At 53.5% G+C, this 26536-nt stretch overlaps 1 protein-coding gene across 8 annotated transcripts; it reads right to left on the reverse strand.

Annotated features, from left to right (window-relative positions):
* Positions 1-25: 25 nt before the first annotated feature.
* Positions 26-26536, reverse strand: CDIP1 (cell death inducing p53 target 1). 8 transcript variants are annotated; one of them, XM_044915597.1, is made up of 6 exons: positions 26432-26536; positions 2883-2984; positions 2587-2742; positions 1522-1795; positions 1266-1402; positions 26-317 (listed from the first exon to the last, which is right to left on the reverse strand). In XM_044915597.1, the coding sequence occupies exons 2-5, from the start codon at positions 2965-2967 to the stop codon at positions 1291-1293; spliced, it is 627 nt and encodes a 208-aa protein (XP_044771532.1). In that variant the 5' UTR covers positions 2968-2984; positions 26432-26536; the 3' UTR covers positions 26-317; positions 1266-1290. The 8 variants fall into 8 exon arrangements, with proteins under 8 accessions (XP_044771532.1, XP_044771535.1, XP_044771536.1 ...); XM_044915600.1 differs by lacking the exon at positions 26432-26536 and adding an exon at positions 26104-26203; XM_044915601.1 differs by lacking the exon at positions 26432-26536 and adding an exon at positions 23240-23350.

Genomic DNA, 26536 nt, shown 5'->3' on the forward strand with positions numbered 1-26536 from the left:
AGGAAGCCAGGCAGGAGAGCAGAGGCCCAGGGCAGGGGAGTGAAAGGGCCAATTTAATGAGAAACTACAAACTGAGACCAGCCATGATTCACAGTGACAGGAGGCCATGCAGTGGCAGTGCGAGACCAGGAGAGGGGTGGCAGCAGGATACAGCGGTCCACGTGAGCAAGTTCACAGACAAACCATTCACGAAATACAGTGTGGGCTCAGGCCCAGGGCAGGTGTCCACCAGGGCACTTCCGCCACTTAGGGCTGCTCCTTCCTTGTCCCCGGCCTGTCCCAGTCCAGTGCCACAGCTGCTCCTGCTGCAGTACCTGCTGTTGAAACAAGCACAGTGACAGCAAGTCAGCCAGGGCCCAGGGCCCAGCACTTACTGAGAAGAGGATCCATGGAGCGTGCATGACAAATCTGAGTGTGCTTGCAAGGAGGCCCCTTCTCTGTCATCTCCAGTCCTAGCTGGGACACACCAGCCACTGGGCAAAGGTCTTGCCGATACATAGCCATACATAGGACATGGTATGGCTATGGGTTAGGCTCCTGGGCATTCCTTCTGGCCCTAGCAAAGACGGGGGGTTGTGGAGGGGTGGCCAGAAAGGGAGCTGGGTGGGGGCCAGAGGCAAGTCCCTTCTTAGCAAGCTGGGGCCTAACCACTCATCCCACGACTTGCAGATGTGCTGACCTCTCTCCCTTACCCCAGGGGACTCCTGGGCACTTGGACAATGTGTTAAGAGTTTGAGAGTTCTAAGAGCCAGAGTCATCCTTCTAATCATCATGTCCACCTCTAGTACCCCAGGAACAAAGCCAGGCCTTAGGACTCTGTCCTGCTTGGGTCCACTCCCCGACTCTTGGCCCAGGAGATCAGAAATAACTGTGGCTATAGGTACAGCCCCACTGCAGGCCCCAGGTCTGCTCTGGCTGCTTGTGGTCCCAGGGAGAGTTAGGACCAAATCTATACTTTGTACAGAAATGGAGGAACGAGACCCCAGCAGGGAGACCGTGCAAGGAGACCCTCCACAGCTTCTCTTCCTGATCACAAACACCAACCAGACCAGCAACACACAGGCTCAGTGCTATCCCCCTGCCACTTGCTGACCCTTAGCCTTAAATCCAACAGGATTTTTGCCACAAGAGTCAGATGCTCAGGGAAGGGCAAGCCAAAGAGGACGAGACTTCCAGGGACTGGTGGAATGGCTTCCACCCCCAAGTGGGAGCAAGGAAGCGAGCCACTGAGCGAGGGGAGCAAAAGCACAGGGGGCCAGACTGACAGCAGGGAGTCCAGTCCTGGTTCCGTTAGCACAGGCGCTTGTACGTGTAGATGTAGGCTTTGCAGCTGGGGCATGTGTGCGTCACATCCTTGAAGTCGTTGATGAGGCAGGGGATCAAGCAGCAGCCCAGGTCACACCTGAATCAGAGACCGGGAAGACGGGGATCAGAAGAGAAGGCACGGAGGGCACGCAGGCCTACTCCAGCTCGGCGGCCGGTGGACACAGCTCCCACCCCCCAAGCGCCCACATCACCTACCCCATGAAGCAGCAGAAGAAGCCCAGCACGAAGTTCATCAGGCCAATCTCATAGGAGATCTTGGTGGTGATGGCCTGCTGGCAGTGGGGACACACTGTCTGTACAGGGGCGCCCTCGAAGATCTCTCCCTGCAGTACTGTCACTGTGGTGGCAGCCCCTGAAGGAACTAGGACTGTGGCAGTGTGGCCCCCAGGGCCGGAATAGGGCCCTGGAGGGTAAGGCCCTGGTGGATAGTAGCCCATGGGTGGGTGGGGGCCTGGAGGAGGGTAGAAACCTGGAATGGCACAGAAGACAGAGTAAAGACAGGTTACTGGCTTGCCACCTGCCCCATGTGGCCCCTAGGATACAAGGGGAGGCCTCCAGGACCCGGCCCTGGGCCAAGGCGACCATCTACATTCTCCCAGCCCTGTGAGACCAAGATAGAGAAGCTACTTGGCCCAGCCAGACATGGCAGAGCTGGGAAGAAGGCCTCATCTCTCCTCGGTCTCAGCTTGATGTATTTGCTCCTTGCCTCTGACACGCAGGGGACCTCAACCACAGGAGGGAGAGCCTTGCCACTCACCAGCCCAGCTCCTCTTGTGCACACAGGGCTCTCGGCCCCACCAGCGTTCACATCCTGCACTGAAATACCAGGGACTGGCCCACGTCACCTGGGGCCACCTGTGCAAGAGCCATGAGCCCTTCTTTGGCCTGAGGAGTCCTCAAGAACTGATGGCCGAGCAGGAGCCCAGGCCTTCCCCATGGATTCAGGATCCTGGCAGGGAGAGGCCCCCACAGCACCCATGAGTCAGCACCTGCCACTGTGCCTTAGGGGCCTTCCCAGGAGCTAGCCCTCCTCCCAGCAGGGCCCATGGCTCACGTGGCTTGCCCACAGTACTTGCACAGCAGTGCTTTGCTTTAGGACACCTTCCCATGTCCTCCATCCACACCCACAATCAACGCCCCCAGCCCTGAGAAAACACTGGGCAGGAAGACCACCTACCTGCTGCAAAGGCTGGATGGCAGCCCAGATAACATGCTGGATGCTGGACCGGGCAGACCCCTGTGCTCCCCTTTCCTACTTACCTGGAGGCATGTAGGTGCCATCTGCATTCACATGCGGGGGGATGAAGCCAGGCTGAGGCATTGGGTGACCTGGTGGCTCATAGGGTGGGGGACCAATGTCTGCAGGGGGCATCGACATGCCCGGAGGGGGCTGCATCACAGCTGGGGAGGTACGGCCTGGACAGAGAAGGGCAGGGAGAGGGAGCTCAGAGGGCAGTGGCTGCGGAGTCACTGGGAGGGCTGCTCCAGGCACCAGCTCCTAGGAGCGGGGACGGGCAAGGCACAAGGGACAGGACCATAGGAACACTGAACTCTACCTGGGGTAGGTGGGGCTCCACTCTTCTCCTCCAGAAGGGGGGCTGTGGGACCTCCAGGATAAGGAGGGGGTGGCTCGTTGGACATCTTTGCTGCTTCTGGACCTGGAAGGAAAGCCGCGACATGAACTAAGCTCCCAGCCCCTGCATGTTGGTCAGGCACAGGTCTGTGACAGTTCTCTGAGCCCCAGCAGCTCAGGTGGCCTTTTAGTCCTCGTCAATCTCTGCACTCTGGGTGGGGGACAGGGCTTGTGGACTGGCTCAGATTCCTTCAGCAGAGCAGTTTAGAGTCACCGGGCTCCCTCTAGGCCTTGGAGATATCCTACCATCACCAAGGATAATCAGGCCCAGAGCCGCCACCATCCACCATCATCCCCGCTTCCTGTGTCAAAGCCAGAAGGTAAGGGTGCCCTGTGAGGAAAGAAGCTGGTAAGGCGGACCCTCCCCCCAGGGTAGCAGGCTGCCTCGGTGCCAGAGCACTATGCTTGTGGGAGACTTTTTACCTCAAATCCCAAGTACTCAGAAGGGGAAGGCAGGACAGGCTCCTTCCACTGGCGGCCTGAGCAGACACGCAGGGCTCTAGGGAGCTGTTCTGGGGGGAGGACAACAGGCAGAGCCTCAGCACTAGAGCAAGAGGCGCAGCCAACACACCCCACCCCATCTGGCTGGTTCCCGCCGGCACAGCAGCAAGCCGGCCTGCCCATCGACTCCTCAGCTCCCTCCGCTTCCCCTCTCATGGCTGCAGGTCCTGTGCACTCCAGGCTCACACCAGCCCCCACAGACCCGCACCCACTGCAGGAAGAAAGGAGAACAGGCTTCTCCCCACCCCAGCAGCTCTTAGAGCCAGCTGTGCACGCAGGGCCCCGCCCCGTTTTTGTGGAGGACAGGGTGGGAAGGAAGATGCGGAATGAAACATTTCCCTCATCTCTTTCCCTCCCAAGGCTCACTGAACACCTGCTGCTGGGCCCTGGGGGAGAAGCAGGAAACCAGGGGCCTTCCTGCCTTGGGTCAGCATCCTGTCTTTAGCAAGGCACTTCCTTTCACTCTATTCAGCATAGAAGGTTTAAAATTAGCATTTTGAAGTGAAGCTCAGTTAATTTTTTTTAACTGAAAATAATATGAATCAGAAAAAGTTCTCAACAGTACAAAGAGACACCCAGTGACAGCAGCTCTCCTAGGGCAGCTCCATCCGAGAGCCCCACTAGAGGGAAGTTCAGAACCCCACCGGAGCAGAAGGAGCCTGGAGTCAGTATGTTTATTAAATGTCACAGATCAGTGGCAGGGCCCAAGAGATCAAGTCCAAGCAACTAAAGAAAAAAACCGAATGTCCGTAAATTAAAAACTTGGGCTTTGGGGCGCCTGGGTGGCGCAGTTGTTTAAGCAGCTGCCTTCAGCTCAGGTTGTGATCCCAGGATCCTGGAATCGAGGCCCACATCGGGCTCTGTGCTCAGGGGGAAGTCTGCTTCCTCTCCCTCTGCCCCTGCTCTGATCTTGCTCACTCACACTCAAATAAATAAAATCTTTAAAACAAACAACAACAAAAACTTGGGCTTCAACAGGCACCATCAAGAAAGTGGAGACAGTTCCCAGAACGGCAGAAAAGTTTTACAGATCTATCTGCTAAAAGACTTGTATTTAAAATACATGAAGGGGGCGCCTGGGTGGCTCAGTCGTTAAACGTCTGCCTTCAGCTCAGGTCATGATCCCAGGGTCCTGGGCGAGCCCCACATCGGGCTCCATGCTCCGCAAGAAGCTTGCTTCTCCCTCTCTCACTCCCACTGCTTGTGTTCCCTCTCTCACTGTGTGTCTCTGTCAAATAAATAAAATCTTTAAAAAAAATAAAACATAAAATACATGAAGAACGGGCGCCTGGGTGGCTCAGTTGGTTGAGCGACTGCCTTCGGCTCAGGTCATGATCCTGGAGTCCCGGGATCGAGTCCCGCATCGGGCTCCCTGCTCCGCGGGGAGCCTGCTTCTCCCTCTGACCCTCCCCACTCTCATGTGCTCTCTGTCTCTCTCATTCTCTCTGTCTCAAATAAATAAATAAAATCTTTAAAAAAAAAAAAATACATGAAGAACTCTTAACTCATTAACAAAAAGACAACCCAATTAAAAAATGGCAAAAGAGGGCGCCTGGGTGGCTCAGTTGGTTGGGCGACTGCCTTCGGCTCAGGTCATGATCCTAGAGTCCCAGGATCGAGTCCCGCATCGGGCTCCCTGCTCAGCGGGGAGTCTGCTTCTCCCTCTGACCCTCCCCCCTCTCATGCTCTCTCTATCTCATTCTCTCTCTCAAATAAATAAATAAAATCTTTAAAAAAATTTTAAAAAAATGGCAAAAGATCTGAATACACCTTTCTCCAAAGATTTAAAAAAAAAAAAAAGCCCAATAAGCACCTGAAAAGAAGCTGAACACTTAGCCTAAAGGAAATGCAAATCAAAACTACAATGAGGTACCATTTCATATCCATGAGAATGGCTACAGTGAGAAAATAACAAGTATTATGCGGAGACACACAAGTCCTCCCAACTGCTGGGGGCGGGCGGGGGTGTGTGAAATGGCCGGCAGCTGTCCCCCTGCTAACACACAGTTACCACGTGACGCAGTTCCGCTGCTAGGTGCGCACCCAAGAGAACTGAAAACCACAGAAGAATTTGTACATGAATGTTCACAGCATCGTTATTCATAGTAGCCAAAAAGCGTAAACAACTGAGGTGTCCAACCACTGGCAAATGGATAAACAAACTATAGCTGTACGCCTCCAGTGGAAACGTACCAGCCATGACAAGGAATGAGCCTGCACAGTCTGGACGAACCTGGAAAACGGGCTGCTCAGAGAGACCAGACACGAAAGCTCACATGTGGTGTGCTCCTTACGTGAGGCGCCCTGAACAGACGAATCGAGACAGAAAGCATACTCGTGGTTGTCATGGGCTTGGGGGTGGGGGCAGACAGAGAATGATGAATACGCGGTTTCCTTTGGGGGTGATGAAAATGTGCCAAAACTGGCTGTAATGATGGTTGCACGATTCTGTGACTATATTAAAAACCACTGACTTGCACACTTTAAATGGGGAAATCATATGGTAGGTGGATTATTATATGTCAATAAAACTTATTAAAAAGCAAAATAGGGCGCCTGGGTGGCTCAGTTGGTTGAGCGACTGCCTTCGGCTCAGGTCATGATCCTGGAGTCCCGGGATCGAGTCCCGCATCGGGCTCCCTGCTCAGCAGGGAGTCTGCTTCTCCCTCTGACCCTCCTCCCTCTCATGCTCTCTGTCTCTCATTCTCTCTCGCAAATAAATAAAAAATTTTAATAAAAAAAAAAAAGCAAAATAAAATTGCTCAATCTCACCACCTTAATGCAGCTAGTCTCCCTGCATGTCCCTGCCCGTCTGTATGCAGTCACATATATTTTTATATACTTGCTGTTGTGACAGTTTTAACATCGTGTCCTATATATTTTGTCCATCTTGCAAGACCCCATGACCATCAATTTTAATATTCCCTAAAATGGGCTCATCACTGTTTACGTGTCCAACCCTTATTAAGGCATTTAGAATGCTTGTTACTTTCAAAAAAAAAAAACCACCACCACCACCACCACCAACAGGGAAAAACTCTGGCTAATGCTCTTTCCCTTTCTTGGATCATTTTCTTTGGTTAAACTTGCCAGAAATGAAATTATTAGGTCAAAGGGTATGGCCACTTTGTGCCTTTGGGAAGGATGATGGCAATTTATAGTAGACACTTTGGATACTACTCTTATCACTAATTTGTAACATTAAAATGACAGTCGGTACTTACTTCTTTGACCACCATGAAGCAGAACATGTCACAAGTGCTTGTATATATTATGACCGTCTCAGAGTTGCTACTTATAATAATCCTTCAAAGACATGAAAGCCAAGAAAAAATGGGACTTACCCAGGTCACGTGGCGTGTCAGAGAAAGAGGTAGAGCGAGCTGAGTGTAGGACTCTGCATGACTCTCCCACCCACCCCTGCCTGCTGGTGAATTTCAATAGTGCATGATGAAGGGAAGCTACAGAGCCTCTCAAGGACATCACACAAAGTCCCCTTCCAGGCAGGACTGGCTGTGTGTGCTGGGCCTGGAGATCCTTGGCAGCCCACCAGGCACCCTCCTGATGGCAGAAAAAGAGGCTTGTCGTGCTTCCGCAGAAAACTTTGTATCCTGCTGAGTGTCTTAGAATATGGGCCAGCACCTGTCACGGACTCCTACCCTACCAGCACGTGGGATGCCCCAGGTGGTACCACTGTCTATCTCAGCCCTGGCTCACCAGGAATCCCGCCAGGAAGAAAAGGTGCACTGTGCTTGGTGAGTCACTGGAGCACTTTCCGGTGCTAGGAGAGAGGAACTAGCCTGGATCCTCCCGGCCCCTCCGTGTCCAGAGGGCACATATCACTTGCACCACTCTCTGAGGATGCAAGCATGGCCTGTGTTTTCATCAACATCACATCTAGTTCCAGTTTCCTAGAGCACAAGATTCTACTTCTGGAATTCTGCCATCATAATGATGTTACAAGCCTGGCACACAGGGCAAAGCCCTCCGTGGTATCCACCCAGGTGAGACATCCTCTGTACCTAGAGCAGGCACTGATGTGTGCCACATGGACGCCAGCCACTGACTGGGCCACCACCTGCTTCCACAGCTTCCCTCGGCCAGCACACCTGTTGCTCCTCTGTCTCCCCCTCCCCTCCACACCCATCCTCCAGCTGCCTTCTGGAGCTGTCAACTGTGGCAGAGACGGGGGGCAGGACACTTCAGTATGAAGGGGAGAGGTTGGGGCGCCTGCGTGGCTCAGTCAGTTGGGCCTCTGCCTTCGGCTCAGGTCATGATCCCAGGGTCCTGGGATCAAGCTCCATGTCGGGCTTCCTGCTCAGCCAGGGTGTCTGCTTCTCCCTCTGCCTCCCCCGCTCCCCCTAGCTTATGCTCTCTCTCTCTCAAATAAGTAAAATCTTAGGGAAAAAAATGGAGAGAGGTTTCTGAAGAATGAATCGTGAACTTTTCTGGAATTCAACCCCTAGTTCCCCAGGTGCCTCCCGATATAAAACCATGGGGCATGCCACAAAACTATGTTGTCTAAGGTGCAATAAAAACTGTAAGAATGCTATGATCTTTAAAAAGAAAAATCAGGGCGCCTGGGTGGCTCAGTTGGTTACAAGTTGGCCCTTCTGCTCAGGTCATGATCCCAGGGTCCTGGGATTGAGCCCCACATGGGGCTCCCTGCTCAGCGGGGAAGCTGCTTCCCCCTCTCCCTCTGCCTGCCGCTCCCCCTGCTTGTGCGCTCTGTCAAATAAATAAAATCTTTATTTTTTTTTTAAGATTTTATTTATTTGACAGAGAGAGACACAGCGAGAGAGGGAACACAAGCAGGGGGAGTGGGAGAGGGAGAAGCAGGCTTCCCGCGGAGCAGGGAGCCCGATGTGGGGCTCGATCCCAGGACCCTGGGATCATGACCTGAGCTGAAGGCAGACGCTTAACGACTGAGCCACCCAGGCACCCCTAAATAAAATCTTTAAAAAAAAAACAAACACATGTCAGGGCGCCTGGGTGGCTCAGTCAGTTAAGCGTCTGCCTTTGGCTCAGGTCATATTGCAGGGTCCTGATCAAGTCCCACATTGGGCTCCCTGCTCAGCGGGGAGCCTGCTTCTCCCTCTCCCCCTGCTGTGCTCTCTCTCTCTCAAATAAACAAAATCTTAAAAATAAAAAAATCACTCATCTAAAAGCAAAAGTTTTCCAATAAAAATGCACACTGCTCAAATGACACTACAAATGCAAATGTGGAAGCTGAGACCGCACCCGGGCAGCTTTGCTGTTGTGCAGGCGCTGCCGCTCTGGTAACTAGAGGCTACGGAACGGGTTGCAAGACCCAAGTCCCCACGGTTCGCAGTTCCCCACAGAGGAGAGGGAGGCCTGCAGTCCTGGGAGCTTCAGTGAAGTCAGCGTGCAGCCCCGGAAAGCCAAAACCGGCCTCTCAGCCTCCTGTTCCCATCCCTTGGACGTGAAGTGGGAAGAAACTGAGAATCGCCTGAAAACCCTCCCAGGTCTATCGCCCTGAACAGGGCTGCCCTGGGGCCCAGAAGATTTTATGCATGAATAGGTGTTGCCACTTCTGGTTCTCAGAACTGGAGATCCAGCTGACCGCTCAGCAGCTGGCCAGCCAACGAGGTGCTGACCTCAGCAGCACATAGGTGTGAGGGTACAGAGGGGGGTACCCAGAACACCAGGGCGTGGGCTGTGCTCCACACGGGAGCAGAGGTGCTCTCAGTGAGCCAGAGCACATTACACAAGAAGGAAAAGTGTTTTGTATTTTTTTTTTCTTTAAAGATTTTATTTGAAAGAGAGGGAGGGAGAGCACAGAGGGAGAAGCAGACTCCCCGCTGAGCAGGGAGCCCCACTCAGGGCTCGATCCCAGGACCCTGAGATCATGACCCGAGCCAAAGGCAGATGCCCAACCGACAGCCACCCAGGCGCCCCAAGAAGGAAGATTCTTACATGAAGTTTTCCTGTCACAGTGGAACAGTGCAGGCACGCGGGTCAGCCCCTCATCCCACGCAGGCTGCAAGGGTTGTGTATTCCGGGGACACGGATCTTCCACGCCTCTCAGGACTGCAGAAGTCCAAGAGATGGTACTGAGTATGCACCTAGAGAAGCAATAATCCTGACACCCCTGGGGTGCTTGCTACGGGTGTTCAACTGTCCTCAGCCCTACAGGGCAGCCCTACTAACATCTTCACTTTAGAGAAGGTAACACAGCTCATGTCACACCCAGGGTCACACGGCCTCACAATCAGCGTTTTAGGTGTTTTCAATGATTTCTCTTTGAGCTTTAAATTCCTGTTTACCAGTTTTCAGCACAGTTTTGGGGATGCTGAGGAATTTCCCACTTAGTCCTGGATAAAAGTGATATGCCACTGCCCCAGTCCCAATGGCTCCTACTTTAGAAGCCACTGGCCCTTGGGAGACAGCTGCTTTCCAGAGGCTGGAAGTCTATTTGAAACTAATCAGTATCTGGAAATGTGTGAAGAGTGGAGGTTACTAGATGGCGCCAGGGCACAGGAGCCTCAGGGGTCAAATTGACAGAGGAGATCAATGTCCCTTGGACTGCATTTTCAGGATGAGGCGAGCCTGCCAGTAATGGTCCTGACCCTTGCTAGGGCAGGGAGGCAGCATGGGCCAGGTGGCTGATGAGTTAGAAGGCTCAAGACACTTGAGAAGGTGCTGTGGCCTCCAACAGATACCCTGTGCCTGCAGCCTCTCCATGCTGTTACCACAGGCCTGTGTCCAGATTAGCAAGAAAACCCTTAGAATGGAAAGGGCCATAGCCTGCCATGGGGAACAGTAAGGCCCTGAAGATCTGGGGGCAGACTCAGGGGAGCCCCAAGGGACAGGGGGTGGTATGCCCAGGAGAGAGGGTCCTGAGTGGTCTCTGGCAAAAGAGAGGCAAGGGCAGGCCTGCACATGCTCCTTAGCCTCCTGGGAGACAGAATGGGGCCACTTAAGGCCCAAACCGGCCCCTTATGCCCACAACCAACACAGCCTAGCACCCACTGTGGTCTTACTTAGAATTATTCAAGTCACCCTAAAACAAGAGGAAGCCTGTCTTCACATGTGTCTGTAGACCCACTGCCTGTGATCTCATCTCACTTTCCCAAGGACGGCAGATGCTGGGGCCTCTGGGGGCAGCACACAGGTGTGCCAGACATAGAGCCAGGCTCTTTTCCGCAAAGCTGCCCACAGCTCCCCTCCTTAGTCTAGCAGAATTCTTTTTAAATATATTTTTTTAAGATATTATTTATTTACCAGAGAGAGAGACAGAGGCAGGCAGAGGGAGAAGCAGGCACCTTGCTGAGCAAGGAGCCCAATGTGGGACTTGATCCCAGGAGCCTGGGATCATGACCTGAGCTGAAGGCAGACGCTTAACCGACTGAGCCCCCCCGGCGTCCCAGTCCAGCAGAATTCTGAGTGCCACCTGCTGGACCAGCAGCCCCTAGAGCCGGGCCCTGCTTGGCACTCAGCGCAGGTCCACTGCAGAATGTAAACTTCTGCTCCACATCCCAATGTTGGAAGCCCCATTCCACCCTCAGCCGTGTCACAGAGCAGCCCTTCTCCTCGGATGAGCTGGTGGGACCAGGAGAGAGTTTCCTCAGGTGTGAGGAAGGAAATGACGTCCTGAGGTGCCTACTATGGGTTTTAGGGTGTGGGGCCATGAAACAAGTGAAACTGCCTTATTGCACCCTGCCCCACCCCAGGCCCCATCTGCATCCAACACAATACTCTAAGCAGCTACTGACGACGACAGCTCCGAGGACAGGAAGGCAAGAACCCACCCACTTCTCCCATTCACAGAGGGGCTAGGATTTGCCCCATGTCAGTCGTCAGTTAATGGGAAAACGGCACACATGGAGAGTGTGGCGCTCTGGAGCCAGACAGCCCTGGGCTTGAAGCTGGTGGCCTTGGGTGAGTCACGGACCCTCCCTGAGCCTCAGTCTTCCTGGGACCTGGGACTAGAACCCCTGCCTCCTGGCCAGGCTGCGTGCAGAGCAGTGACAACAGCAGGTGCCCAGTACCTGGCAGGGGAGCAAAGCACTTTCGGGTCCAAACACAGGTCTACTGGGGGGGTGACAAGGCTCTGGAATTAGTGGTAATGCCAGCACAGCTCTTCCAACATACTAAAGCCACTGAACTATGCACTTTGAAAGGGTGGATTGTATGGCACGTGAATTATAATTACATCCCCCCAAGAGCAAAACCCACCCAGGTGTGGATAGTTCTGTGTGTGCACAGTTATAAAAGAGATGGGGAAGAAACACCCCAGACAAGAATCATCGTCTCTGGGGTTGAAGTTTGGCAGCCAACGGTCAAGAGAGGTGAGGATTTCTGTCATTACAGACTTAAACACGCATATTTTAAACAAAAAGGTATCTGTGTATTTGCAGAACTAAAATTTTTGAAAAGAATACAATTTTAGGACAGAGCTGAGATGGGCAGCTTCGATCCCTGGTGACAGAGAGGAGGCAGGGGGTCTCCACCTCCTGGTGCACCGAGTTCAGCGGCTCTCCTCTGCCCCCGCCCTCCCCACATCCCAGAGAGGACTTAAAAGCAAAGACTTCGGGGCCCTGGGAAAGGCCTCTGGCGTTCTGCTCGGCTCCCAACTATTCATCATTCATTGCAGAGAGCTGCTGTTGATCCAAAGCTGGGCCAACTGGCAGCAGCCTACAGCAGCCCAGGTGGGCTGCCCATGGGAGCTGGGAAGGCCTGGGCCCAGGCCAGCAGGAGACACTCCTCCCCCGCTGCAGCCACAGCTGCAAACCCAATTCTGCAATCTGAACGGTCCCGCACACGGCCAAGGGATACCCACCCTGCCCCCACGGTCTCTGCCGTACCACACATGACCTGCCAGGGACACACACTGACACTCCCTTCTGGAGGCAGGTGAGACCGAGAGGGCAGGGAGGGACAGTCCGATGCTAAGCTCCATCTGTGCACGAGTGAGCACTCCTGGAGGGCCGAGGTGGGGTGCCGGGGGGATGAGGCAGAGGTGAAGGCAGAAGGCAGTGAGGGCAGTGCCTGGAAGGAGGACTTTCTGACACCAGTCTCCCCCAGGATCTGCTAGAGCAGCAGTTCCCCAATGTTTTGGGTCTCAGGACTCCTTTACAAACTCGATTATTGAGGACTCTAAAAAGGTTTTGTTTTTGTGGGTTATAGAAATAAAAAATGAGGGCTTTTAAAAAGTATTAATTCATTAAAAACATCAATAAACTCATTACATGTCAGCATAAATAGTTAAAATAACTACCTTCCAAAACAACTGTAATAATGAGATAGCTGGCATTGTTTTTCATTTCTGCAACCCTTTTTCATTTCACTTCCCTTATGGGAAGTCTGCTGGATTCTCCTATTTGCTCCTCCACCCAGTCTGTCGTGCTATGGTGTTTGGGTTGAAGTATGTGAAGAAAACCCAGCTTCCCAAAGAAAGCAGCTGGAAATGGGAGGGGCGTTTGAAGAGTCTCTTCAGGTACGTAACTGGACATTCTTCCATACCACACCCAAACCCGACCGGGGCAGTGTCTCAAAGGTTAGCTGCAATATGGAATCTGAATGCTTAATGAATTCTTCCTCCTGTTATGTTACAGTTCATCAGTCTACCTTGCATTTGGAATAGCTTTTACCCATGCATGGTTTCTAACAGGACGGATGGGTCATCTGGAAAACATCAGTTCACAATATGAGCCCCGATTATGAAGATAGAACAGCGCTGATGTGTCTTATGTAATATTCCCCCCACTCAAATCACATGGCTAGCATCACCACCAATCTCATCGGAAAAGTCTTTAACTACTGGGAAGCTGTCAAGCTCGCAGTGGCAGATACAAGTTTCCCAAAATTCTAACTAACTTTCCCTTGAAAGTTCCCAATTTCATCACTGGCCACAACTAGATTAACAAATTTATCATTGGTGACATTTACAAAAACAAAGGTCAGCGGTTTCCCCTTAAGTAGTGGGCTCACTGTTCATTTTCAAGAGAATGTCCACTAAGTCCCCAAGTGTGAATAACCACAGTTTGTGTGTCAGTTGTTCAAGTAAATCTGGAGCTTCACAAGAAAGCTAGTTCAGCTCACAATTCAAACAACTGTGCATGTGCTTTCCCTCAGGCATTTGTCATACTCCACAGGTGTGTGATGTAGGTCTCATGTTTCATCACACAGAATAGCAGAGATGTGCACTTGAGGGTCAAGATGATTTAACACAGTAAATCATTTTTACTGCTTTTTCTTAAATGAGACCTGTGAGTGTGATGAGCATCATCACAAAGATGACGAGCCCAGGTTGGTGCCTCTGCCTTAAGTCAAACAGCAGTTCGGTCCTCGCTGCTTCTGCACCACAGGTGTGGCGGCCAACACAGTGCAAAGGGCACTGCCATAAAGAGTCCTGACCTTCAGCCCCGGCAGCCCCCAGGACACGGCCCCTGCTGTGCTAGAGGCAGCCCTGCAGACCACGAGGGGCTCCGCCGCCGCAGAGACCCAGAGCGGCCCGGGCCGGTGAGCCTCTGAGCTTGCTGGTGCTGCGCCCCGGCCCCGGCTGCAGTGTGCCCGGCCTGACAGGAAGCATCGGACCAGCTCGGACCCAGCTCACCACTTTGTAGCTGCGTGACCTCACTGAGCCTCAGACTCCCTCATCTGGAAGCAGAGGTAATCAGGCCTACCTCCAGGGGTGGGAGCAAGGTTTAAAATAACTAGTGTGTGCGAAATACCCAGAGCAGCGGCTCCAGACCCAGCACATTAGAACACGGGACAAACGGCACCTGCTGACAGCACCATTTATTGTGACCAACTTCCAACAGGAAGGAAAACAAAACAGGCACCAAGGCCTCTGCCACAGCAGCTTCTGCCCCCCCCCCCCAGCTGTGAGGGTCCTGGTGTGTGCTCCTCACAGGATGCGGGGGGACTTGGAATCAAACCCCGCCTGAGCGGCCCACCCAGCAGAGTTCATCCATGACACAGCCAAGTGGAGGCCACCTGCTCTGCGCGACTCCTGCAGAGATACCAGAAATCCTCCTCAGGGCCGACTCCTTTCGGGCAACTTCACGGTCAGTAATGGCCCTGGCAAGGGGGCTCCGCCCCGAGACTCTGGGTGTCTACCTGAGACCGTGGTGGCAGGTCAGTGGCCAGGCAACAGCAACTGCAGGACCACCTTTCCCAGGGGCCTCTCTCCAGAGGAACTCACCTTCCCAGCAGCCACAGCGCTAGGATGTCAGAGGGCCTCAGGGGGCTCCTCAGTCCCCAGGACACAGGTTCCAAGCGTCTGGCCAGAGACAGGACTTGTTGGGGAAACTGAAAAACAGTTTTCTACACTGCCAACAGCCTCCCACTGCTCAGGAAGGGTTGGAGGCCCAGAGTAAAAGCCAAACACCTTCTTGGGTCCTCTTGGCCACCCAGAGGACGGGAGAAGCAGAACCCACCTGGCCCCTGCTGAGTCCCTTCACAGGAGGCCTGGCCCACAGGTGACTGCGTCACCCATTTCCCGCCCGCCCACCCCTGGGGCCCGTGTGAGAACAGAGACACGGATGTGCAGAAGCCATGTAAGGACCAGGCGATATGAGGTGTCGCTGACTGGGGGACTTGGTTGTCAGAGATGGGCACTGACACCCTGGGCAACACCACGTACTGTCCTGTTCTCCAACTTCCCAGGGGCGGATTTAAGAGCAGTCTGTGTGGTGGCCACTTCACAGAGGCCCTTGGAGGGAGGACGGCGCTTCTTCTGGGAATAACCACCTGTCCCTTCACGATGGTAGTTGTACAGCGTGGCAGGAAGTGAGAGCACGATCCCTGCCTTCCAGATGCTTAAAATCGAGTAGGGGGAGACAGGCATTAAATCATCACACCAGAAACGCCAAACATAATGAAAAGTGTGACCAGTGGCATGCAGAAGTGGAGGAGACTTTGAAAGCACAGGAAAATTGGCCCTGGTCTGGGGATCAGGGAACGTCTCTCCAAGCAAGCCAGGAGGCAGGATTAATGAGACCAGCAGGCAAAGGAGGGGATGTGAAGAGCGGCTGGACGGTGAGTCACAGACTGAAGGGAGGAGGCTGCACCCGCGGTGGGGGGGGGGGGGGCAGGACACAAGCCTGGAGCCCACGCTCAAGCTGCGGTGGCGGGGGGGAAGGGGCAGGTCACAAACCTGGAGCCCACGCTCAAGCTGCCTGACTGCTTCAGAGGCACCTGGCCACAGGGGCTGCTCCGCCAGAGCACACAGACCATGGACCCCCATGGGGGACCTGAGCCAAGAGGAAGGATGAGAATCACGGGCCAGAAAGCCCACAGTACCCCACAGCAGCACCCCAGCCCTCCTCTTTCCCAGCCCACTCTCCTGAGTGGTGCCCCCATCCCCAACCACTCAGTCTTCAGGAACAAAGCCGTCAACTTCCTTTCTTGACCAGCAATAAAGTCTGAGAGCACAGGGTTTACGGGCATCCTGCCCACCATGATAGATTGTATGACCCTGGACGAGTTACTGAATTCCTCTGAACCTCAGTTTCCCTACCTAGAGCACCACACTCCGTTTTTAACAGGGCAACAGGGTCTTGACTAAGACACTCCCAGCCCTTCCTGCAGTCACCTGTGACCACGTGACTAAGCTCCGGCCAATGAGTCACAAGCAGAGTGCTGTAAGGACTGATAGGAAGGTGCCACCCTAGCCAGGCGGACCCTCCGTCCTCCTGCCCTCCTGTCTGCTGCCTGGAATACGTCTGTGACAGCGCCTGCAACCATGCTTGACCATGAGGTGACCTTGGGCATGGAAGCCATACTAAGGACAGCAGAAGGTGCCCAGGCCCCAGAAGACCATAGAGATACCATGCCAGCACTGAAGTGACCACTTCTCATATCTTCTATGTGAGAAAGAAACTTGTTTTAGTTGGTAACTTCGGGTTTCCTACTAAATACAGCCAGACCTAATTCCAGCAATCAAAGGGGAAACGGAAATGCTAGTTTTCCAGCAATTCTCAAACACACTATAGCCAGAAATTACTTGTGATTGGTAAATTTCCAGATTATTAACAAAGAAGGAAGCAGGCATCATTAGAAATAGTGCTAGTCAGGCTGAAGGTATGTCAACAAGTGGTCCATAACTGAAAACCTCCCATTATGGACTTCCCACTGACTTGGCTTTCTTGAGCCGACACTGCGGCCTCCACACGGGTGGCCTCCACACGGGTTCGCTGAGCAGGCCCTCGGGCTGCCAAGTTCTAGCCCTGGAGGGCCTGGGAAATCCTGCCTGCGGCCCATTTTCCATTGTTCTTACTGATGGAGGCAGGACAGGAGAGGTAATCCCTCCCTCAGACAGCATCACCGGGGGCTATGAACCGTTTGTTTTTACACATGAACACAGGCTTATCTGAGGCTGTGGGAATTCTAAATACTTCAAAACAAGCTAAAGTTAAGACACAGAAAGGACCAGAAAGCAGATCTGGTTTTCCCATCTGCCTCTCATCCCACCTGGCCCAAACGCACCTCCCTGATCGGTATCACGGCTCCAAGAAGCTACTACACCAGCCCAAGCCCATGGCCCCAAGAGGAGGCTTGAGCCCTGGTCACGGCGTCAGCTGACAGGACAGAATCCTCACCTGCGGGTGCCCAGGCGCTCGGTCCCACGCTAGCCATCTGGCTCCCCAGCTTTCCAGAGCCATAATGAGGCCTGAGTGGGGTTGTGTGTGAAGAGCACACAGCGCAGAGCTGGCCACACAGTGTTCAATAAACAAATTCTTGCTTGTATCACTGGTATTTAGGAGTCGCAAGCGGAGCATGAGAAAGAAGTACACAATTTAAAAAGAGAAAAAATACACTGGTTGCTCTTAGAAGCAAAATCAAAAGGCAGACAGGACTCAAGGAATGGTTCTAAACTAAAAAGCAGTAAGATTTCTAGGAACTGTGATGATGACAACAATCATAACAATTTACGTCATGCTAAATTCTTGTCAAAGTCCTGGCCAACCACTCTGACTCCCCGAGTGTCAAGAGCAACGGACCACAGCAAAAGCGGGTTAGCGCAGCAACTCTGGAGGACAATTCTGCTATCTGTACATTCTATTTGGCTCATTAATTCCATTTCAAGACATCTGTCCTAGAGCTAAGTGAGCATGTGAGCAAAGATTTACAGGCAAATGTCTGTATGTACCAATGTCTTCTGTTCCACCAAAGGGACTGGTTACCCCCCTGGTTACCTACATAATGTAATTGTATTCACCCCCAAAACGATATAGACCCCTTTTTGTAGGCAGAATGATGGTCTTGATATTGCACTGTAAAACCAGTATGTATAGGGATTCTACTTTAAAAGTACATATTTACATATGTATTACACACCAAATGTTAATTGTTTTCTCTGGGTGTTAAGATTTTGGATCATTTGTTTATATACAAATACATATACAGAAACCATTATGTGTAGTTTCTAGTTTTTCTAGGATGGGCAGCTCCTTTGACTGGTTCTTTCCCAAAAAAGGCTCATTGTAATTGTGTTAAATTTATGTGTATTCCTCCTCAGTCCAGAAAGGTGCCTCTGACTATACCCTCCAGGAAAAGCAATAGTCCAAGAAGCAAACGCGGGGACTGTCTATTTACCAGTTTTCTCTCCTAAAGTGGTGTTACGGTCTTTATATTGGTTTCATGTGAGTCTGGTAGCATGCATCCGTTCTCTATCCCATGTCACCTCACTGTACTCCGGTAAAATTGAAGATCTAGATCTGTAAAGCTGGAACATAAAGACCACCCAAGGTAGTTCTGGCCTCGGAGACCCTGTGTGGACAGCCGGCACGAGGTCACTTGGCAGAGGAGGGCAGGTAAGAAAAGCCCAGCAGACACACATGAAGCGGAGACAGACCGGGCGACAGAGCTGCACTTGGGGGGGGGCGCCGCCAGCCGCGGCAGCTGCTGGGAGTTCGGCCCAGGCCTCCAAGCTGTGGTCCAGCACCTCTTCCGCCTTCAGAGGTGCCTCCCAGGCAGGAGGGCCTCCGGAGCTGGACACAGGAGGAGGAAGCAGTACAGACAGGAGGAGGGGCAGCAGCAAAGGGAAGAAAACAGCTACAGCTGCAGCCACTAGTGAAGAAACAAGTCATCTGCACCTGTCAGGCGGGCAGGGCTTGGGAACTAAAAGGCCCACTAATTTTAGAAGCAGGATGAGTCTCAAAAACCATCACTTAGGCAATCAAAATGAAGCCCTGAAAAGAAAAAATCCTAACCTCTGCCTCCACTAAGCTGACAAAGCAGTCTTTGGCTTGACTCCATTTTAATCAGTTATCTGAGATCAAGACATACCATTCTGACCCAGCTAAAAGCACGAGGCCCTACGTGCAACCAAGCCACTTGGCCACTATGGTCATGGCCACCCAGCTGGAAGAATCTTACTTCAGACACAAACCCTGTAGCATCGTTGCTGGCCCCGGAGGGGAGCTCAGCCGGCAGCCGGGCCTGGCCCAGGTCTCCCCGCCCAACAGTGAGGACGTTTCTGTACATCACTTACATCCTTCATGCTACAGAGCGTTCTCTCAGTTAAACTGAGAACAGCTGGATGGAGAACAGGAGCTGCAGCAACCTCACCAGTACCAGTGTGACAGCTTCCAGAGGTCACCCGGATGGCATCAGTCAAAAGAAAAAAGCCAAAAACCAGCAGACATGTCGCAGATTAGTCCACTGTTCCTGGAGCCCACTGCAGTGGTTGGATGTCGCCGTAGAGGTAAGAAGCTGTGTTGCAGGACCAGTGGAATAAAACCTGAGACAAGAGGACATTCCGGGGCTACGCTCTCCAGTGCAAGCGTCCCAGGGGCCGGGGGCACTTGGACAAGCTGTTGCTGCTGAGCACGTGGGGCCGGCATCCAAGACCACAACATGACATCCACAGTGGAGAAAGGGAAAAGTGCGAACAAAGTGCCCTGGGACGTGTGAGTGAGGAACAAATCGGGTCAGTGGTTCACATTACATGACACAGAAGAGTATATGGAAGTTCAAATTCCTATCACTCTAACGCACATCTGACCCAGAGAGCTTACTCATGCCAGTTGGGACAGAAGAACTATTTTGGATCTTCTCCTTGGGAAAACGAGAGCTCATGGAATATCTGGGGTTGCCTTATTTATGGTCACGTGCGATTTCTCTATGATTCAAACACCTAGAGACCACCTTCCAGGCAGAAATGTCATTAGAGATCACGAAGTCCAAAGTCTCAGCTGACATTCATGACTCTTCAGACATTTCCTGAAGCCCCCCCAGAGGCAGGGTGCTGTGCCGGAGACGGCGGTGGGCAAGACAAGCAGCGCCCACCCCCGGCTGCTCTCTGACAGGATCCAGGCCCAGCAGCTCAGAAAGGAGCCCTGATTCATGCCCCACGCGCATTAGATGCACCGGTCTCAGCCCTGTCTCTTTCCTCACATGTTCTCCAAACTATCCTCAAGCAGGATCTCACACTCCCAACAAAGGGCTTTTGCACACTGGAATTCCACCAAGGGAGTTTGCATGGATTTCACTGTGGCCAGAACAAAAAAGAGAAACAACTGAAGTGAACCCAACCAGTCCCCCTGCTTTTCCCTTGGGGACGGCAGGGCTTGGGAGGGGACCGGAACTCGGGGCACGCACGCCGTCTGCGCAAGGGCCCAGCTCCTGCACACCTCTGAGCTCACAGGCAACTCAAGGACTCTACAGGGCAGCTGGACCATGAGGTGTCTGCTCTACCAGCTGACTTTAGACCCTAGCCACTGAATGTTCACTTGGCAATTCACCTCTATTCACCTGTGCTGCAGGGAGCTCCAGAGCACATGTATACTCCGCTCCCCACCCCTCAGGGCTTCACCAGCCCTTCCAAAGCCAGGACAGCTGAAATGCAGGCATGGGACCCAATTTCACTCAACACATAAATAACTGGCACACGCTCTGAATCAGCCCAGGCCCTGAAGGTGGGGAAAAACCTGTCTTCATGGAGCTTACATTTGCAGGGGGCTGGGGGTTATAACACAGAAACAGGTCAAGTATACAGTCTGTCAGACAGTGACGCATGCCATAGAGGAATGATGAGCAGGGAAGGGAGTGAGCACTGCACGGATGCAATTTTCAACAGGGCGGGCTTCTCAGAGTGGGGAGCATTCGGGCCAAGACGGGACAGGTCACGTGCACAGCTGTGGAAAGAAGGTCCAGGCAGAAAGAGTTAAGTGCAGAGGCCTGGAACATGCCTGCACAACCCTGGGGGCTGGAGGCTGGGTAGCATGGGTGCCAGGAGAGTGGGAGGAGCTGAGGGAAGAGGGGCTGGCCCTTGACGGAAGGGAGGCCAGGTCCTCAAGCCGCTAAAGGACGTCCACTTTACTCCCCGAGTGAGAGGGAGGGCTCAGGAAATCAGGCTGTCCAGTTGTCCCTCGGCTCTCCACTTCCTGCCCTATGCGTGGTGTACTAATGTGGGCCCCCAAAGTCCTGATATCAAGAGGTGGCTGCTAGAGGTGGGGGACCGTCAGTTCTCAGCCCCCACCTCCAGCAGGCATGGTTTCTTCGTGGCCAGTTGGACTGGAGCCACAGAGAACTGGGTCATGGCGTGGACCATACGCTCTCCAGATAAAGCAGGTAAATGCACACAGAAATGCATGTAACCTGAGCCTGACTACACAGGGACAGAGATGAGGCCTGAGCCTCAGGCAGTACAGAATGGCCCAGAGTCCAAGAGCTGACAAGGGGTCACGGGGGGCCTTCTCGCCTGGAGCAGGACAGAATTCTTCCAGGCCTAGGAAAAGCCAGTTTTATTCAGCAGAGCCATCACTATCCAAGTTTGTTTTTTCTTTCTTTCAAGTAACTACCTGTTTAAAAAGGCTTCAGGTTCTTGGGGCGCCTGGGTGGCTCAGTCGTTAAGCGTCTGCCTTCGGCTCAGGTCATGATCTCAGGGTCCTGGGATCAAGCCCCGCATCGGGCTCTCTGCTCGGCGGGGAGCCTGCTTCTCCCTCTCCCACTCCCCCTGCTTGTGTTCCCTCTCTCGCTGTGTCTCTCTCTGTCAAATAAATAAAATATTTTAAAAAATAAAAATAAAAATAAAAAGCCTTCAGGTTCTTGACTCCTTAATTCAGCCAACATTTCATGGGCCCCTCTATGGAGGTCACTCATTTTGTGGCCCCGGCCCTCAGGGAGCTGCAGATCCACCTAGGAAGCCAGCTCACACCTAAGAAGAATTTACAAAAGATACTCAGCAAAACCCAAACGAGAACTCATGACAGCAGGTGCTCCCGGTGAGAGAAGGTGCGTCTGTGAGCCCCGGCACTGGGGAGGCTTCAGGCACCGGGTGGGCCCTGCAGGAAGGAGGGCAGGGATTCCTGGTCTGGGACAAAGGAGTCACTGTGAGCAGAGGGGAAACAGAACACTGTGGTCAAGGGCCCAGCCTCCCCAGGCCAGAGTGGTCACTCCCAGAGGGCAGGGATGGGGTTTGGGGCCAGTGTCTCCACAACCCCAAGCAGCACATCAAACCTTGGCTGTCACTGGGTGGATAAGTAATGCAGCCTGGCTGGTACTCTGGGGAGGGGCTCTTCCCTGTCCCATAGGCCCTGTGCTGTTCACAGTACCCTAGCCACGAAGATGGATGTCCCAGACTTTTCTCTGGCCCTTAAACCTTGACCTGTGAGCAAGTCCTGCCAATGCCATGGTTCAAAAAGGTCTCAGATCCACTCTCTCATCTACTGCTCAAGGTTTAAAGGCTGAAGTCTAGACTTGGCCCCACGTTCATATCTCTCTACTACAACCTACTGCAGCCACCCAGACTGTAATCCGCTCTTCTCCAAAGAAACCAAACCTCACCCCTACCAAAGGACCTTCCACAGACCCTTCCCCAACCTCCACACATCTTCCCCCTGCCCTCCAACCCCTGCCTTTCCAGCAAACCCGAGCCTTCCCCATGACTCCCTCCACACTTCACTCACCTCCCACCCAGAGAACGCTGGGGGGGGGTGGGGGGGCTCTCCCACTCATGGCCCTGCAGGCCCTACTCAGCCCCTGGCATAGGTGCATTGAAAAAGCGAGTCCAGGGGCGCCTGGGGGGCTCAGTTGGTTAAGCGACTGCCTTCGGCTCAGGTCATGATCCTGGAGTCCCTGGATCGAGTCCCACATCAGGCTCCCTGCTCGGCGAGGAGCCTGCTTCTCCCTCTAACCCTCCCCCCTCTCATGTACTCTCTCTCATTCTCGCTCTCTCAAATAAATAAATAAATTTAAAAAAAAAAAAAGAAAGAAAAAAAGAAAAAGCGAGTCCGTGAGGGTTGGGGTTAGCCTAACTAGGCTTCCCATACTGTTTCCTGCCCAAATGCCCACCACCCACAGCCACTGGGGCAGAACACAGCCTTAGCAGAGATGGGAGTCCCTGGCTTCCGGGGATGAAAGTGCCTGGTTTATGGCCAAAAATCCAGATAGAAGACCCCCTTTTAGAGTCACAGTCAACTCCATGGAGCAATTTCCACTATAGGGCGGGGACAGCCCACATTCCCCTCAGCCTCACTCCCTTCAGCCCTGCTGGGCCCGTATCTGGCAGTCTTCGGTAAACCACTCACTAACTGTTTCCTCGGCCGCGAGACCGATGCCAGTGAGGCCCCCCCGCTGCTGCAAGGACCCTCGCGGACCGAGCACAGGTGCGGGCGCTGCCAGGTGGGCCTGGAGCACTTCCGAAGAGCAGCCCCTGCAAACACAACCGCCTTCCTGCTGCTTCCCCAGCTCGTAAGACTCTTAATGCTGCTTAGAACCGCGACACGTTTCACTTCCTCCCATAGTAATAAGGCTTAGAATTCTCAAACCCCAACCCAGGACACCCCTCCAGCCTTCTCTACCTACTTCTGCCTTCCTCTGTTTCTCCTTCAGGGGAAAACACAAACACTGGAATAGATCTGGATTCAGACTGAATCAACACGTAAGGAACACATTACATTTCCAGCACATCCAGTTTTTACTGGACCTTCATGACAACTCCTTGTGGTTAGAACCGATGGTGCAGGGTCACCCAGGGGCCAGATCACAAAGGAGCTCACAGCACCCACAGACCAGGAGCACCAAAAAGATGATGAGAAACGTTTTCTGGAAAACTGATCTGACATTACCAAACACATCACAACCGCTTTTATAGAAACACTCAGAATGGCACTGGACTTCCTTACCCTGCATTGCGTGGTTTTGTGCTGGTTTTACTTCGTCTAACATTAGGGGACCCTAATCTTTCCGCACAAGCGGATACAGGTCTTCATCTCACCTGGGTGTTGCTTTTCACCTATCATAAATGTAGCAAGTGAGGTTCTGGGAGGGCTAACGCCTTGTCACACAGCTTGGAAGCGACAGAATTGCCTCCAACGTGCTCTGCCGAGTCTAGACAGTACTGGTCCCAGGACCTCACCTTTATTACCAGAACCTGATAACTCACAGAGCAGGAGAGGGGCTTGGTCTGCAGGCTCAACAGCGACCAGAGCTGCATCTCCCTGGGTGGGCTGCCCTCTCTGGGGGGAGAGGCTTTGCTACAGGCCCAGATCAAGGGCCCCCTCTCCTCTGCAGCACTAAATTTCAATGCAGCCTCTACCACCTCCTGGGGAGACATGCCTGGGAGAGTCCTGACTGCAGAGATGAGGAGCTGGAAGCCCTCTGTGGGGTTCTAGAAACTGGCACATTCCCATTCTGCACACTCCATTTCCAAGTCCCTTTGTGAAGGCCTAATAACCCTTGTGCCAGCCGTGCAAGCCTGGGTCTCCTCCGCACTAAGGGCCTACATTATCTGCAGAGCTCCCCCTGCATGCTGCCTTCTCACCAGCATGATGGCTTTCCTTCACATAAGGACAGAGACATCATTATAAGGTGCCATGACTCTACCACATTTCCCTGTGTCCTCCATTAATAAACAGATGTGCATGCCCTTTGAAGAGTGTTGCTGAAGCTGGAGATAAATTTCTACAGACCCGTCTCCTCTCCTTCTCAGACAACTGAACAGGATTAAGGGTTGGTGTTCATGCCTACAGAACACAGTATCTCAGCCCAAGGGACTCAAAGCTTGTCAACGGGGCTATGCAGCCCTGCTCCCCTGGAGCCTGAGAAAACACACGGAACTAGCAGGTTCAAACCAGGCAAACTTAAACTGTAAAGAGTAGCAACAGAGTATGCAGGCTGACAACTTATATTATTGAATGTCACCGAGACCTGCTGGGGCTATCTGACTATTGGGATGCATTTCATTAGCATTCCCTCAAAACGTTTTTGTTCCCTGAAGTATTATTGCACATCACACATTCCATGTTTCTGCACTTCGTGACTTCAAAGCCATGGCCTACTGTTTTCAAATCTCTGTAAGAACACATGTAAAGTTCCTTCCTGATTCTAGAGGCCCATCCTATGGAAAAACCTTCAAACTCCTCCAGTTCCTCAGGGATGGGAGACAGAGATAACCCTTCAATACCCAGGGCCTCTACTGGTTAAAAAACAATAAGCAAAAATTCTAAGAGTCTACTTAATTATATGCACATTTAATTATTTGGGAGGGAAACAGACTGATGTCTACAGTTACTTTGACATACCTAAACAAACAAGAGTTAGATTTGAGACAAAATCGACAAAATGTTGTGCGTTCTAGGTGGTGGTCTATTGGCATTCAGTGTAAAATTTCTTCAACTTTTATGTATGTTTAAAATTCTCCATTAATTAAATGTGGGGCAGCAGACAAGGCAGACTGGCACGCCTCTCCCCACCCAACTCTTAAATCAGCCCCGAGGTAAAAAAGTGCCAAGGAGAGAGGTCACACTTGCCTAGGCACTGCCTGCCCAGCAGCAGGTCCCACTCTACATACAAAACTGGTATAAGTGCTATGCTCCAGGACCTCCAACCTCTTCACTTTAGGATAAAGGCTCTCAACCCCAAATGTGACTGAGAATTATCTGGGGAGCTTATTAAATACAGTCCTGGCCACATCCCATAACTGCTGAATCAGAACCTGCGGGGGCGGGGGGGGGGGGCGGGGGGAGCAGCTGCCCAGGAATCAGCCCTTTTAACAAAGGCCTTGGTGATTCTGAGGCAGAGGATCTGAGACCCACACTGGAGACACTCCGAGCCGCTAGCTTCTTACCTGACACCTGTTGAGAAGCCTCCTGGGAACATTTAGAGAAAAACAGAAACGCACGCACCTACGAAAAGGTGCCCAAAGCTGGGCTCGAAGACGCGGTGGGTGCAACTACACCAAGGTCCTCGACCTCACGAAGCTGGGCCCGAAGCCAGGCCTGGTCACTGCCTCCCCGTCAGCCCCGCCGCGTGCGGGCCGAGTGCGGGCGCAGAGATTTACAGACGTCGCCGAGCGGGGACGGGCGGGGAGGAAGAGGCGCGCGGGCCCCTCGGGCCTGCCAAGGTCACCGAGGAGCTCAGCAGGGGCTCCTCTGTCCCCAGGACCCTCCTCCCGACCCGCTTTCCTCGAGGAAACAGCCGCAGCGGAAAGCGGGAGATGTTATTTCCCCACCCTTCCTTACAGGGGATGCGGGACCCCGAGGAGCGGGCCGGCAGCCCCCAAGGGACCGACCCCGGCGCCCCGCCCGGGCCTGGCCAAACTGTAACCGCAGCCCCGCGGGTGACTGGCCAACCCAGCGACGGTGCGACGTCAAAACCCCGCTCTGGATCGCATCAGTGCCCGGGGAGGAGGCGACGGGCTCGCTGCGCCGCCCCCGGGGACCCTTTACCTCGGGAGGCCCGGCGCCGGAGGCCGAACCAACGCCGAGACAGGTCGGGGTCCAGGCGCTGGGAGGGCGAGACCCTCGGCCCCGCGGGGCTTTGCGCGCACACCGCCCCCCGCCCGCTCAAAGGTCTCTGGGAGATGTAGTCCGTCTGTGCGCCTCAGGCGCGCTCCGCGGGTCGGGGAGACCACAGTGCCCGACATGCACCGCGCAGGCGGGGGCTGGGGGCTCAGCGGTCCGAGGTCACCCTCCTCCCCACGGAGAGCCGCGAGCGCCAAGCCCTGCTCCCGGGGGGCTCCGCCGGAAACTGTCTCCAGCGGCCCAGGCGACTCACCGTCCCCGCGGCACCCGCGGCGGCCGCAGCTGCAGGAACGCACACCTCCGCAGCTCGCGGTCGCGCGTCTGTCAGAAGGAGGCGGGTAGGCTTTGGAGCAGGGCG

Source organism: Neomonachus schauinslandi, chromosome 5 (genome assembly GCF_002201575.2).
Source record: "Neomonachus schauinslandi chromosome 5, ASM220157v2, whole genome shotgun sequence".
Classification (NCBI taxonomy): domain Eukaryota; kingdom Metazoa; phylum Chordata; class Mammalia; order Carnivora; family Phocidae; genus Neomonachus; species Neomonachus schauinslandi.